The 14996-nt window shown below is 30.4% G+C and overlaps 1 protein-coding gene across 1 annotated transcript in view; it reads right to left on the bottom strand.

Moving 5' to 3' along the window:
* Positions 1-227: 227 nt before the first annotated feature.
* Positions 228-14996, bottom strand: part of LOC136982923 (translocon-associated protein subunit alpha-like) — a 37061-nt gene continuing 22292 nt past the window's right edge. Inside the window, exons 5-9 of the mRNA XM_067279496.1 lie at positions 6837-6968; positions 6675-6754; positions 5421-5499; positions 4947-5046; positions 228-582 (exon numbers count right to left, since the gene is read on the bottom strand). Of these exons, the coding sequence (XP_067135597.1) occupies positions 503-582; positions 4947-5046; positions 5421-5499; positions 6675-6754; positions 6837-6968 (471 nt within the window). The 3' untranslated portion in view covers positions 228-502. The remainder of the gene's footprint in view (positions 583-4946; positions 5047-5420; positions 5500-6674; positions 6755-6836; positions 6969-14996) is intronic.

The following is a 14996-nucleotide window of genomic DNA, read 5'->3' as shown; positions in this document are numbered from 1 at the left end:
CACCATCATCAAGTTCATGAAGAACCTTGTCAAAAAATAGTTTGTCATGATCTGCAGTGACCATTTTATCTGGAGATGATTTATTTTACTTATTCATCTGTATGCAGAATCTTAACATAAAAATTAAGCTGTCATAATTCAGCTGTGAATCTTAACATAAAAATTAAGTATACAATAAAATGAAACCTTAAAAAATTTGAGCATGTGATGATTTAAAGCCATGTTAATTATAATATTAAAAATTTTATTTGCAAGTAAATGAAATAAATTAAAAATAACAACCCAGCATAAATATCATGTAAACTGACATGAAAAACAAGATCATTTTTTTCAAACACGGGGCACATCTCCATTTCTGTCAATCATCACCACCACCTGATTCATTTACGCTTACACTCGTCATTCTATTGTCTCCACTTTTTTACAGAATCATTCATTCAAAGAACATTTTGAACTGGCACTTTCAATTCAATTTTTGATCGTGCAAATAAAATTCCGTTTGTTATTCATCGACGTTCCCTGTTCTGCGTCTTGCTCTCCGTTGTCGAGGTGACTGTCGGGGAGATTTCCTTGGCGATTTTCCTAAATTATTGGAAAAAAGTCTTAAGTTAGATATTATTGTTATAAAATTCAAAAATAACAGTTGTATATAATTTTACATTATACAGTCTTAGAAGAATCAAATCAATTTTTAATACTAGATGATTATACTTTTCCCCTTCAAATCTTTGTCCTGTGTGATGAGGGATGGAGCCTGACATATTCAGAGCAGTGTGTTCATGAAAAAAGATTAACATTCTGAACAAATAACATAGGTCTGCAAAAAAATTTTTTTCTAGCTGCGTGGAATATTTTTGCTGAATTATATGTTTTAAAGATCGGAGATTCTAAAAATGACTTTCGTAACATCCCATCACGTATAGGTTTTTTTGCAAAATAAAAACAAATTTTTGATAAAACTCTTATTTATTACAATGAACTAAATATATTATATTTTCTTACAACTAATCAAAAAATTGTTTCTGATATTTATACACAATTTTAGGTCTATTCTTTTTTCTTATGAAACCTTTTCTTCTTCTCTTTGATGCTTCTCCAAACTTGTTTCCGATTTCCTTCTCTAGTTTCTCGATTGAGCATCCAACAGTAGTCAGCTAACATATTGATATCCCATTTTCCTTGGTAACGTCTCTCGATATCATGGACATCCTGGTGAAATCTTTCACCCTGTTCTTCACTGTAGGCTCCCAAGTTTTCAGGAAAATAGTCAATATGGGAGTGTAAGAAATGAACTTTTAAGCTCATCTTGCATCCTTGAACTTCATATGCTGCCAGCATGCATTGTACAATGGTTTTGTAGTCAGGGTCCTCAGTATTCCTTGAAAACTCATGCACTACATTCTTGAAAGAGTCCCATGCTTTTTTTTCCTTTTCTCCCATTGTTTCCAAAAAGAGGGGATCAGATGAAAGTTTTCTTATGTCAGGGCCAGTGAAAACTCCCTCTTTTAATTTGGCTTCAGACAGTTTTGGGAACTTGGAACACAGATATCTGAACAATCCCTATCTCTTGGCAGTGATTTGACAAACTGCTTTATGAGCCCCAATTTAATATGAAGAGGTGGTAATAACATAAAACAGATATGTGCTCAGCAAATAATTAATTCAATTCACCATATTGAATTGAATTAATGGTGGTAATAACACTTTTTCTGGGGAAGCAATGTCGTATTGATGACGTATTTCTCGCTGGAGGTTAAACTGTCTCATGGTGGCCAGTCAGTTTTTGTCCAGTACAGCTGTCTCGCTCTACTATCCCATAAACAAAGAAAACAAGGATATTTTGTATAAACTCCCTGCTGACCAACAACATGGTTAGTATTTTGAAATCTCCACAAACCATCCATTGATGCTCTTGATATTTGATTTTCTCATGAATTGTAGCCAAGTCAGTATAGTTTTCTCCCATATGAACCGAGTGTCCCATAGGAAGAGATGCAAATACGTTTCCATTATGCAGCAAGACTGCTTTAAGGCTAGTTTTAGACGAATCAATGAATATGTGCCATTCTGATAAATCATATTCTATTTCGAAGCACTTCATGAGCCCATGATCATTACAATAAACTAGATTTCCCTCTTTGGAGAAAAACTGCATAAATTCTCTCTCTTGATGCCTGTACCATGAAATTGAGGTCCCAGATGATAGCAGGTGTTTTTTTTAGCCTTGATCCTAGCAATTCGACTGCATCTTTTGAAAGACCCAAGTCTCTTACTAGGTCATTGAGCTCACTCTGAGAAAAAAGTTGAGGTCCTTCGTTAACAGAAAAATCTGAGTTAGATATGTCCTGGGAAGCTAATGTGTCTGTGGAATTGGTATTTCAGAACCATGGACGAATAGCTGAGTCAAGATTAGGGTAAAATATTTTCTTTTTATTTTTTGTATTAAATCCTTTACTATCTACCGAAAAGTAGCAGCAGTCGGTTGTGTGATTTTTCTGTTCATGCCATATCATAGGAATGCCAAAACGAAATGAGTTTTTCTTACCCTTAAACCACAAACAAAGATCTTCCTCACATCTTCTGCACACCTTATGCGGAGCCCATGCTTTGTCTTGATTTCCAAGTTTCAATTTGAAATACACAAAATAAACTTTCTTCACAAACTCACTTACGTTTCTTTGTTGACTTTTCACTGTGTATTCACCACAAACATAACAGAAGCTGTCAGGAGAAATTACACAACCTCTGCGAGCCATATTCCAGAAATAAAAATACAAGCACAGTAGCATTCAAATGCTGGATATAAACTGAGTGTGGCATTAGATGGCCAGCGAGATACTGAACTTATTTAGCTTGTTGAAACATGATCTAATCCAACAGCAGGCTTTTTATATTTATTCCTAATATCCCAGATAACATGTTGAAACATGCTCAACCTCACCAGTAATATTATCACTCACTATCAACTTTTAACCTGTTTCTACACAATTACGCAACCTTCCTCCTAATGCTAAAACTACTTAACCCACCTCCCCCTACCACTACTCTCTTCAACCATTAACATTTTTTTTTTTATTGCCAAGTCCAGCTATAATTGATAGAATTAATGTGATAAGTCTTCGTTTTAATGCCAGTTTTTAAATAAAAAAAAAAGGAATACTAAATTTTAAGTTAACTAGGAATTTTATGCTAAATACAAACAAACACTTGAGTGTAACAAAAAAATTAACGAGATGGAATTTTTTTGGTATTTTTCTTGTTTTTACCAAGTTGAAATCTATAAGAAAATGTAAAAAATCCTATGCAGTGTTTTACTTGCAGACCTGTGTTATTAATCTTTTAAACACCAGTTCCTCATATACAGTCTTTGTCACAGGCTACATGAAAAAACACCCAATAAAGTTCTAATAGTCATTTTTTGGAATATTACTACTATACACTATACAAGGTATGTGTGTATTTTGCACAAAGTAATTGCATTTAGATTGCTTTCCATATTACCAAAGACATGCTACACCATGAAGGCACTTTTGGTGATAATAATTGATAGTGACTTGTGCAACATTTTATGAAGAATAAAATTATTTTACAATTTATACTTTAAACCAAATTGTTTATTGGCAAGTGATTGGCATTTAGGATTTTTGAAAGTAAATGTTTCTTTATTTTTAAGAAGCCCCTTAAACAATGAGTACTGGTTGAAATTCATTGCAAAACAATCTAGCATTTAAAAGCTTAATTAATGCAATATTTAAAGAATTAAGTATTCATTTGAATTTAAAAAATTAAAATTATTTAAAAACCAATGTTACTTAATTGTACTATAGACTAGTACTGTACATGAAAATCTAAATTATCTTCCCTTTCTGACTTGTGGAGGATTAGAGACTTCTTAACTCTAAAACATTTATAATAAATGAAGTAGAATCAAAATTAAAAGGTAAAAAAAACAAACCAGTTTCCAACAAAGAGAAATTCTTATTATTATTACTGTAAACTTTTTATTCATTTAAAGCAATTTTCAGCATAACATAGTACAGTGGTTAACTCAAATTGGTCAAGGAAACAAATTTAGACTTTGAGTTAAACATTTTGAGTTGTGACGATTCAGCTTAGAAAATTAATACTTTTTGCATTGGTTTATTAGTGACCCATAATAAACTATACATAAAATATTTTCATGGGTCTTATTACAACAAATCATTGCATCAATGTGAACCTCTCAGTGTTGCCTAGAAATTCAAAAACACTTAAATAAGCTGCCAAGGAATGCATTTCCAAATGGAAAATCTGTTCACACCTAAGTGTTTAGTTAGTAAATGTTTTTAAAAAATTGCAATATTTTGTGCATAGAATTGATCTGTTTTTTATTTATCATCGCAAACACGTGTTTGTGATAATAAATAAAAAACAGATCAATTCTATGCAATTAATTTATCAAAAATCTATTTATTTATTAAGTCAGCTAGTCAAAGAAATCTATCAGCAATAAAAAAATGTTTGGACAAAAGCAGGTTCGAATGGCAGTTACAATATCTAGGTCACATACACAGTCTGGAAGCCACTACACCCACCAACTCTACACGATATGATGTTTATTTTCAGTTGTATGTGGTTCCCATGCTTTATAAGAAATATCTGATTAGTTTGTTTGATAAATAAACATTAATTATTTTATTCAAATTAAAATTCCAGAGTGTTTAAGTAAATGCTGTATCAAAATCCCATTCAAGTTAAAGTTTGATAATTTGAGTTAACCAGTTTAATTTAACATGTAAATCCTATGCTAGATGATCAGGAAAAGAAAGTGACTTTGAGTAAATGCAACTTATTCCAAGTTATTCCAGTTTGAGTTAATCATGTTGTACTGTAGTACCAAATTAAATATTTCAAGTAGACTTTTCTAGCCTATTTTTAATACAGAGTGAAAGAAAAAATATATTTACTGATTTCCTGTAAGGTTTCCTTTGGTAACCAATCATAATCCACATCATTTGCATTTTGAGTTCCCATTTCAATTTTTTGTTTCATTGTTGGCCTCTTCTTCTACAAAAAATAAAGCAAAAAATAATATATTTTAAAATATATACCTAATTATGTAAATCTTTAATAACAACTTCAAATGAAATAACCAACAATCATCTGAGTGGGCTAGAATTTGGCTAATTAAATGATTAATATAAAGTAATTTGTCACTAGAGGGAGGCGTTAGGCACCATCTCTTAACTAAATTAATGATTATAATTTAATAAATTATTAAATAATTTAGAACCTTCTGGAATAAAAGAACTGACCCAGGGTGGGACTTGAACTTGTAACCTCCGCTTGCCCGATCATTCAGGCAATCATTGGTTATTTCATTACATACTCATCGGGATTTAAGATGTCTATATTATATATATAACAACTTAAAAATTTACCCCAAATGATGCCAAAAATTGCTGACCACCAACTAGAACCAGTACTCCGCAAGCAGCAAGTAAAACATAAAGAAAAAACCTATGTAAGGAAAAACATTTTAAAATAATATCTACAAACTTTTAATGTATTAAAAAAGAAAACAAACTCAGATTCAGATACAGTAACTTTATATTTTGAGCATGCACTAAGCATGTGTGGTGCCTGATTTGCCTACAGTTTATGCTGGTCTGATACAAGTAACCAAACTTCATACAGAATGGTAGCGTTCCACAATTTGGTATACAATCATTGAAGTTAACAGTTTGCATAACAGTCATGGAATTTGTCTTTTCTAATCTGTAAACTCTTAATAGCATGTATTATACTGGCTACTCTATTAATGGACTGATGAAGATGACCTTTTAGCATATCTGATGTTTCATTCAAAATAAAAAAAAATGGGTTATTTCCTAATTCCTGTATTTTTTTTAATTTGCTTAATATGCAGGCTGCACATAGCTTTTTCATTAGCATGCTTTAATCAGGGAATAAGTGCTTGTTATACTTTTCTAGAAAGTTTTTGAATGCTAGATGATTTACCCTATTAAGAGTAATTCTGACTATTAAAGATGTACACATAAAAATTCATTCTTTTTTGATGGCATTCTCATTGAAGAATCTCTTTTCACAGGTTAAGTAGCACATTAAATTTGCTGCTTAATCAATGAAGAGAGATTCTTCTCATCCACGTTCATGATATCATCACATAGTTCATGACATCCCCAGCTGTAATTCTTTAAATTTTAAAATTACTGTATTTACTAACTCCTTCAGTTTGGATGTTATTATATCTGGTATTTTTTTTAAACTGGTAAACTGTCATGTCATCACAACATTCTTTCCTTGCCTTCACGAACAATGGAGTCATCGTTATTTTTACAAAGGAAGGTATTTAAATGTCAAAAAAGATTATTAATTAAACATTTCATTTTTAATTTATAAATAGAAAAATAAAATATTCAATTGATGTGTAAAAAGAGGAAAACTATCAAAAAAGTGTTCAATAGTAAATAAAGTGGAAAGGAAATACTAATACCCCCTCCAAACAATTGAAAACTTAATAAAGAACCATGCTGTAATACTTAGAAATAGCACCCTGCATAAGTAACAAAAAGGGAAGACACTCATCTTCCCAACTTTATTAGTTAATAAAAATTATTACGATAAAAACTACAATATAATAAAAAATAATTTAAAATGCAATTTCAACTTACGTTTCTCCATCAAGTCCTTCATCAATTTCTACAACATTAACAGTATCATTAAATACTGCATTCAAAAATCGTTTGCCATCCTAAAAATATTAATATTTACAAATTAAATATCTTAAAAAGTAGAAATTAATAATAATAGAATTTTCTTTAAGAAAAAGTTACCGAATCTGCATATAAAAGATGAACTGTTAAACCAAACGGACGAGAACTGAATGTTTCACTGACATAAAATGTGTAGAAAAAGGTTGCTTGTTGTTTAGGTTTTACAAGACGATTATATGCAATAGTACTGAACTGAAAATAAAAGTGTATTTTTAAGAATATATCTAATAAATTTCATACTTTAATTCCAATAATTTAATACAGGTACTCCTCACTTTATGACTTATCTGCTTAACGACCAATCAAGTTTTGACCTGCAATTCGGGGAATCCCCTTTCTCAGCTTGAGTGTCGATCAGTGGCGAATGGTGACATGCCCACTAAGCGTACTATAATAGGCTTGCGCATACTATAATTGTCTTATAGTACTATAATAGGCTAAAAGCGTACTATAATAGTCTTTTTATGAATAAATTTGAAGTTTGTTGCATAATTTGTATAATTTTACAACGATCCTATATTCCCGGCGCAAGCTCTTCACTTATCGACCAATTCGCTTAACGACGTAGTCGTCGAAACGGAACTTGGTCGTAAAGTGAGGAGTACCTGTAAAAAATTTTGAAGTATTTATAAATATATTAATATAATATACTAAATATAAATGTTAATAAAATTCAAAATATGAATTTATATTAATTCAGTTTATATGGAAATTCTTTCACTTGCAATATAATATTTTTCTGCAAAAAAAAAAATGATGCGAACTATATAACTTATAATTGTTTTTAAAGATATTTATTATTAAAAAAATAAAATATCATATTTCAAACAAATAAAACTAAAAATATTATTGAATTTGTACATATACATTTTTTTACTGTTTCAGCATTTAACAAAATTAAAATTTCTTAAATTCCCTGACTTCCCCTGACCAACTTTGTATACAAATTCCCTGACTCTCATGTCATTTACAGTATGGCACATTGACAAAATAAAACAGCATTTAACTTACTAGGTACAGTACATATGCTATTGCTTTTTCAACTTTTTAATGAGTTATTTTTTTTCTAATTAACAGTTATATATTTTTTATGATTGCCATATTATTAAATCTTAAAATAAAATGTTTTATTAAATTAAAATAGTTTATCCTGTTATTAATCCACAACAATAAATCTACATGGCTTTGAAAAAAAAGAAAATTCATTATTTAATTATTATTCATTAATAAATCCTTAATAATACATGTACAAAAGTACATATTTATTAAATTTATCCCTTAATAAATTTCCTGAACTTTATAAAATATTAATAAACAAGAAAAAAAAATCAAAAATTGTTTTGTTATGCAATCAAAATTATTAAAATGAACTATTACAAATAGCATTTAAATTAAAATTATTTATCATTTTTTGTACTTTGTAAAATTTTGGGGAAATTTTATGTATGCTTGGGAGAAATTTTGGGTCCTGAAAATATTCTACACTCTTCTCATAAGTTATCTTGCATCACATTAATTCTTGCTGCCTGCAGACAGTTACACTTAGGGTACATCCTATGTAGCAGCATCCAGTGGCCATGATTAGAAAGAATCTTTGTATGCACTTCTAACTCGCAAGCAACCTCTGTCTATAGTGGATGTGTGTTGTTTACAAAACGGTGACAAAGACAACTTTGTCAAATGCTTGCTATGGAAAATATGACAAGAATTAAAATGTTAAATTTAAAAGGCAAATGTTATCACTAACTAGATACACAACAAATATAAAGAATCTTCATAGAATAATTTAAAATAATTATATTTTTTAAACGTTGCATTTACAAAATCAGAAATTAATTAAAGTATATACAACATATATACACAATTTATTTGTCATTCTATTTTCATTCATCTACAAAATCAGCCATTTTCTCCTTTGGAAGTGCGAGCAGTGGAAGTGGCAATCAAACTTCCTTGGTAGCACGCACATGCAGGAAGCATGTGCATGTAGAAACACCATCTGGTGGTTGCTGCATGCTAAATGCAGTTACTCTGGACACACACATTTGCTTTAACCAGTCCACTCCACTTAAAAGTGCCTTCACACCCATGGTTGTTGGATGTTGCCTTGTAGGACTTACCCTTAGTCAAGTATAATGTCAGCAAAAAAATCAACAAGGCAGCCAAGGAGGCAAATTCCTTGACTTTCCAAGTGTGTAGGAACCTTGCATGTCTGACAGAGTGATGGGCTGGTTTCCAAAATCAAATTTTAGTTTTTAATTGAATTATATTGTAATTATTAACTCAAGTAATAGTGTACTGTTATATTATTTGTTTATTGATAATTGTCATCAAATTACAATTATATACACAAAAACTTATGAATCAGCCAAAACTCTGCAAATGTAACAGATTAAGTTTTGCTAATCACTGAAATAACTTTTCAGATATATCATTATAATTAACATTGAACATAACAGATGTAAATTATTTGAAATAAGAAAAATCAACAAGATTAATTATATCAGAATATAGTGATTCACCTGAAATCTGAACAAAAATATTTATTTTGTATGCAAAAAATTCAACAACTATTTAATTATCTAACAGGACAATGTTTTCAACCAAATAATAATTTCCTTAAATAACATCACATTATAATAATTGATAATTTCAATTACTACAAATAAATATAAACTTATATTTACAAATTAACTTTACAATTGAGGTTTATTGTATAATGCAAATATTTAGGTAAAAATAGATTAAAGTTTTTCTTTAAAACCAAATTATAAAAAAATATCTAGAAAAGAATTTTGCTTTCATATATCATTCCTTCAAAAGTATAAGCCAAAATAAGCAAAACTTATAAAATGAAAAGTTCATTTTACAATAATTCAAATATCACAACACACAAATAACTACAGGTAGGCCTCCTACAATGTGGTACATTTACAATGCATTTTTGTTCCAAATGCGGTTGGAAAACATGAAAATTTTCTTACAACGCAGTACTTTTACAACGCGGTTTAAGATATTTAGAAACGAATTATCTTTCACATAACAGAAAAATTGCAACGGACCACATAAGCGCAGTGGAACTTGATGAAACAAGCTCAGATCTTGAAATAAGGCCAGTCAAACATTCTCAAACAACATAATAAGTGATGATGAGGACTGAATTTGTGAGCATAACATTATGTTTCTTTTTGATTTTGACTTGAAATCATAATCTTTTTAGTTTTTATATGATGTTGAATTTTATTTAAGCTTTTTATGTACATAAATTTAAAAAATGCTGAAAATGTTACACCGTAAAAGGCAGTTTTTCTCTTTTTAGAACTGAATCCCAGTTTTTGTATAAGTTGGTGTCTCCTATAATGCAATTTCCCACAATGTGGTATGTTCAAGGAACGTATCTACCGCATTGTAGGAGGCCTACCTGTACAATAATTAAATGTTGTCCAATTCTTTATGATTTTATATATAGACAGCTCATTTTAAGGCACTTCACTTTTCAATTATGTTCATGTTAGATGATCTGCCATGTTACTGAGATATAATAAGGCTAATTTAATAATTAGGTACATAGTAATATGACTAGAGGTAGGTGGTTAGTCAGCCACTCACAATAATTTTAATGTTTAAGGATGTCCACCCTCTTTTAAATGGATGTGATCCCATGCAAACATGTGCTAGTTTGCGTATCGGGAGTGTATACAGTGATACTAGGTTTAGCTACTTTGCACCAAATTTGGCTCCAAAAATATTTTCTACTTTTTGAATCTTCAACAGAAAAAAAGAAAAACTATCACAGATTATTTTAATTTTTATTTTATTTAATCACTCTTATATACTGCTCCTGCTCATTCTATTGATTTCAAAAATCATTTAGATCATTAATTTATTTTTGTAAATAAATTTTTTATTTTATTTAACTTTGTTTAGTTAATTCAAAATATTATAATTTACAGGCTTCAACTGTCTATTAATCCTTAATTCCGTAAATTATACAACCTTGACCTTGACCCCGAAAATCATTAATGTGAGTTTTCAGTAAAGCAAACTAACTGTTGTTCACCTAGCAATTCATATTAATGCAAGTTCACTGTAAATCCAAGAATGGAAGGCTAGTTTGTCTTCCTATCTAGGTCTATGCTGTATTTTTATTTGGGAAACTATAACTTATAAAAAGAAACTTTGCAACTCTACAACATAAGCATAGACTTAATGAACATATAGTACACTTCACGCCAGCATTTAGAAATTAAATAAATGACACTTCCATGTTGCGGCATTACTGACAGCGATTTATTAAACTTCAGATATACTCACAAGTACTTTCAACAGTTTACAACTATCATCCTCAGGCGAAATTCGATTTTCACTTGAGGATGACAGTTGTAAACTGTTGAAAGTACTTGTGAGTATATCTGAAGTTTAATAAATCGCTGTCAGTAATGCGGCAACATGGAAGTGTCATTTATTTAAAGCATAGACATGTTATGCTAAATAACAAATACTGATTCATTCCATAAATGGATAAAGTATTGCTTTATTTTCTTCTTATTTTTCTGCATATAGCATTTATTATATTTCTCCATGTTAAAAATATCTTAATAAGTAATATTAGATTTGCTATTACAGAATTTAGGTTACAGAATGAAAGTTCATAGTTCACAAAACCTAATTTTTTGTAAAATACAAGATATGGCTACAAAAAATAAGAATAGTTACCTACTGTCCTCTTACTATTGTATATACCCAGGGGGGCCAACCTGCGGCTCGTGAGCCACATGCGGCTCTTTGAAGGATTATTTGCGGCTCTCGATAAATGTACCCGAGTTCCCTTCGTCTTTTTTCCGATTTTTTGCTACCGCGCATAGTCGCGTGGAAGCTTGTTAGAAGCCGGCACTTTTTGGAATTTTTTTCTGAGTAAACGCGGCGCGCAATAAAAACGTTATTTATTGCATTTTTCGCAGTTCGAAAAAATTGGAGAACTTAAATTTTTTGAAAAATTTCAGAGAAAATTCCAACAAAAACCACCAAAGGGCTTCTCACAGAAGCCGGGCGATCATAGAAGGGTTAAATTACTGACAACAAATATGAAAGACTAAGTGCAACGTTGTAACAAATTTCATTTCCGTCCAAGTTAAGAATGATATGACTCATCGAAAACTGCGCGAACGAACATAAACAGTGGCATAATTGTCCGTAATCGATTGACTCCAGACCGATTTTGAATTTGTAAACTTTCATTGCAAAAGACAGTTGACATTGTGTTCTGGAGGAAACAATTTGTATTACTCTTGCTACGGATATAATTTGTAATCTGGAATTTTTAGTAAGTTAACTAAATTTGTTTCGTAGTATGCAACACGTGTTGTTATTGTTTTAATAACATGAATCTTGTATTTTCTAAATTTATTTATTTATTTCCAGTTCTTTTAAAAGTATGACGACAGAGAACGAAAATAAAAAAAGAAAATACGAGCAAGAAAATAGAAGTTTTAATAATGAGTGGGAAGAGAATTTCTTTTTTATTGACAATAACGGAAAAGCATTATGTGTTATTTGTAATTCTACGGTCAAAAATTATAAAGCTAGCAATTTACGTCAACATTATGAAACCAATCATCCTCAGTTTTCTAATCAGTATCCACCAAATTCCAAATTAAGATCAGATAAACTTGCTTCTTTAAAATCAAATTTAAATAAACAACAGTCAGTTTTGATGACCTGCAGCAATCAAGCTAATAATGAGGCTGAAGTCAGTTTTGTTATTGCCTGGAATATTGCTCGTGCAAAACGCCCGTATGGAGAGGGGGAGTTTATTAAAAAAACTTGGAAGATGTACTTAAAGTTTTAGATCCAAATAATGCAGCATTGCACAAAGTTGTTTCGCAAATTCCCATCTCGAGACACACAACCGAACGACGCATAACTGCAATTAATACATCTCTTGAATATAATTTAAAAAATGATTTGTAGAACTGTATTGCATTCAGATTAGCCCTTGACGAATCGACAGATATCACAGATCTTCCGCAATTGGCAGTTTTCATACGTTTTGTTTCATCCGACTTCGTTGTTAAAGAAGAATTATTAGATTTAGTGGCACTTCAAGAGTCAACCCGCGGTGTCGATATTAAAAATGAATTAGATTCCATAATGAAAACTTTTGATGTGCCTCTTAATAAACTTGTAAGCATTGCAACTGATGGAGCTCCGGCAATGCTAAGTAAAAAAATCGGTCTTATTGGGCTTTTAAGAGATGATTCTCAAATTCCACAATTCATACCAATTCACTGCATAATTCACCGAGAACATCTCGTTACAAAATATTTAAAATATCCTGATGTTATGAAAACAGTGTTACACATTGTGAATTACATTCGCACCAATGCAAAAAATCATCGACAATTCAAAAATTTCCTTGAAGAATTAAAGGACGAAGAACTTCCAAATGACATTAATTTCTTTTGCATTGTTAGATGGTTGTCTAGCTACAACGTGTTAAATCGTTTCGTAGATTTGTTTGATCCGATAACTGCATTTCTAAAAGAAAAGGAAATAACCTATTCAGAATTAGACTATGACGAGTGGTTACAAGACTTAATGTTTTTGACTGATGTCATGGAACATTTGCAAACACTCAATTTAAAATTGCAGGGGAAAGATAAAATAATATCTGACCTCTCACAGTGTATATTTAGTTTTCAAACTAAATTACAACTTTTTCAAAAAGACATTAAAAATAAAACTTTTTGTCATTTTCCTCGAATTAAAAAAATTTGTTCTAATATTAAACAAGAAAAACTCAACGAGTATATAAAAAAGCTAGAAGGAATATTGACGGAATTCCAAAATAGATTTCAAGACTTAAAATATTTTAAATCGTCTCTTGATTTTTTTTGAATCCATTTGAAATTAACATAATTCAAGGTGAGTTTTCCATTTCCAATATAATCATGACCCAAAAAGCATCTGGAAAATTAGAATTAATAGAGATGCAAGAAGATCAAGCTCTACAATTAAAATATAAGTCGACGTCGATTACTGAATTTTGGAAATTTGTACCAGAATCGAAGTATCCTGAATTAAAAAAGGCTGCTTGTCGAATTATTTCAATATTCGGAACAACGTACTTATGTGAATCATTTTATTCCACTTTAAAATTCGTGAAATCCAAACACCGATCAGTATTAACTAACCAGCATCTCAAAGAATTATTGAGAAGTGCTGTCACCAATTATTCACCAAATTTTAAAGAATTATCAAGAGAAGTAAAATAAATGTGTTTAATTTTTAATATTTAAATTCAATACACATATTTTGTACTTTTATTTATATGTTTACAATAAATATAATTTCTGTAAGAAAATTTTTTAATACCTTTTTTGCATGCCTTTTAAATACATATCTAATTGCGGCTCGCGAAAAATTTCAAATTTTGAAAAATGGCTCGGACTATCAAGGAGCTTGGCCACCCCTGGTATATGCCAACAATTTTCATATTGTGTTGTAATTTATTTCTTCTGCTATAGATCTTTTTGTTTCATTGCAATCACATCTTGGAAGGAGTCATTGTTGTAACCCTTTGACAAGTGAGTGATCAAAATTTAGAGCAAAGAATTTTAATGGCATTTTCAGAAACATTATGAAAAGTGTATAATGACAAAACCACAAGCCTAGCATACATGGTTCATAGTGATAAGATGTCCACAATAACCAATTTAAATGTAAAAAGAGAATATTGAAAAAATAATTTGAAAGAAACAGTCCATTTTATGGCCAGACAAATGGTTTCTGCATCGCAACAATGTGCCATGTCATTCTTCATTAACAATCAGTATTTTTAATATAAAAAAAAATGAGATTACAAGATTTGACCAAATCCAGCAGCATGCAACTGTTTCTGCTTCCCAACTTAAAAAAATTTGAAAATATGTATCAAACATTCAGAAGAACATTAGAGAGCAATTAAATGCAATATCTTCTGAAGACTAAATATTGTTGATTGAAAAATATTTTAAAGAAGACAGTCTTGTCAAAAATTTCAAAGACTATGTCTTGTTTATAAAATTGCGGTGCTGTCACGGCTTACCAGCTTAGAGGTATGAAGGAGTACATGTCAGGAGTTGCAATTTGGCACAGAGTATTAAGTGTCCAAATCACACATGCATAAAAAAACTAGACTTTTAGGTACTCAGGGGACTGAGAACTGAGTCAAAATAAAAT

Source organism: Centruroides vittatus, unplaced genomic scaffold (assembly GCF_030686945.1).
Source record: "Centruroides vittatus isolate TY-2023 unplaced genomic scaffold, ASM3068694v2 contig_874, whole genome shotgun sequence".
Classification (NCBI taxonomy): Eukaryota; Metazoa; Arthropoda; class Arachnida; order Scorpiones; family Buthidae; genus Centruroides; species Centruroides vittatus.
Note: the sequence above shows the minus strand (reverse complement) of the source record. Positions and strands in the feature narration are given on the sequence as shown.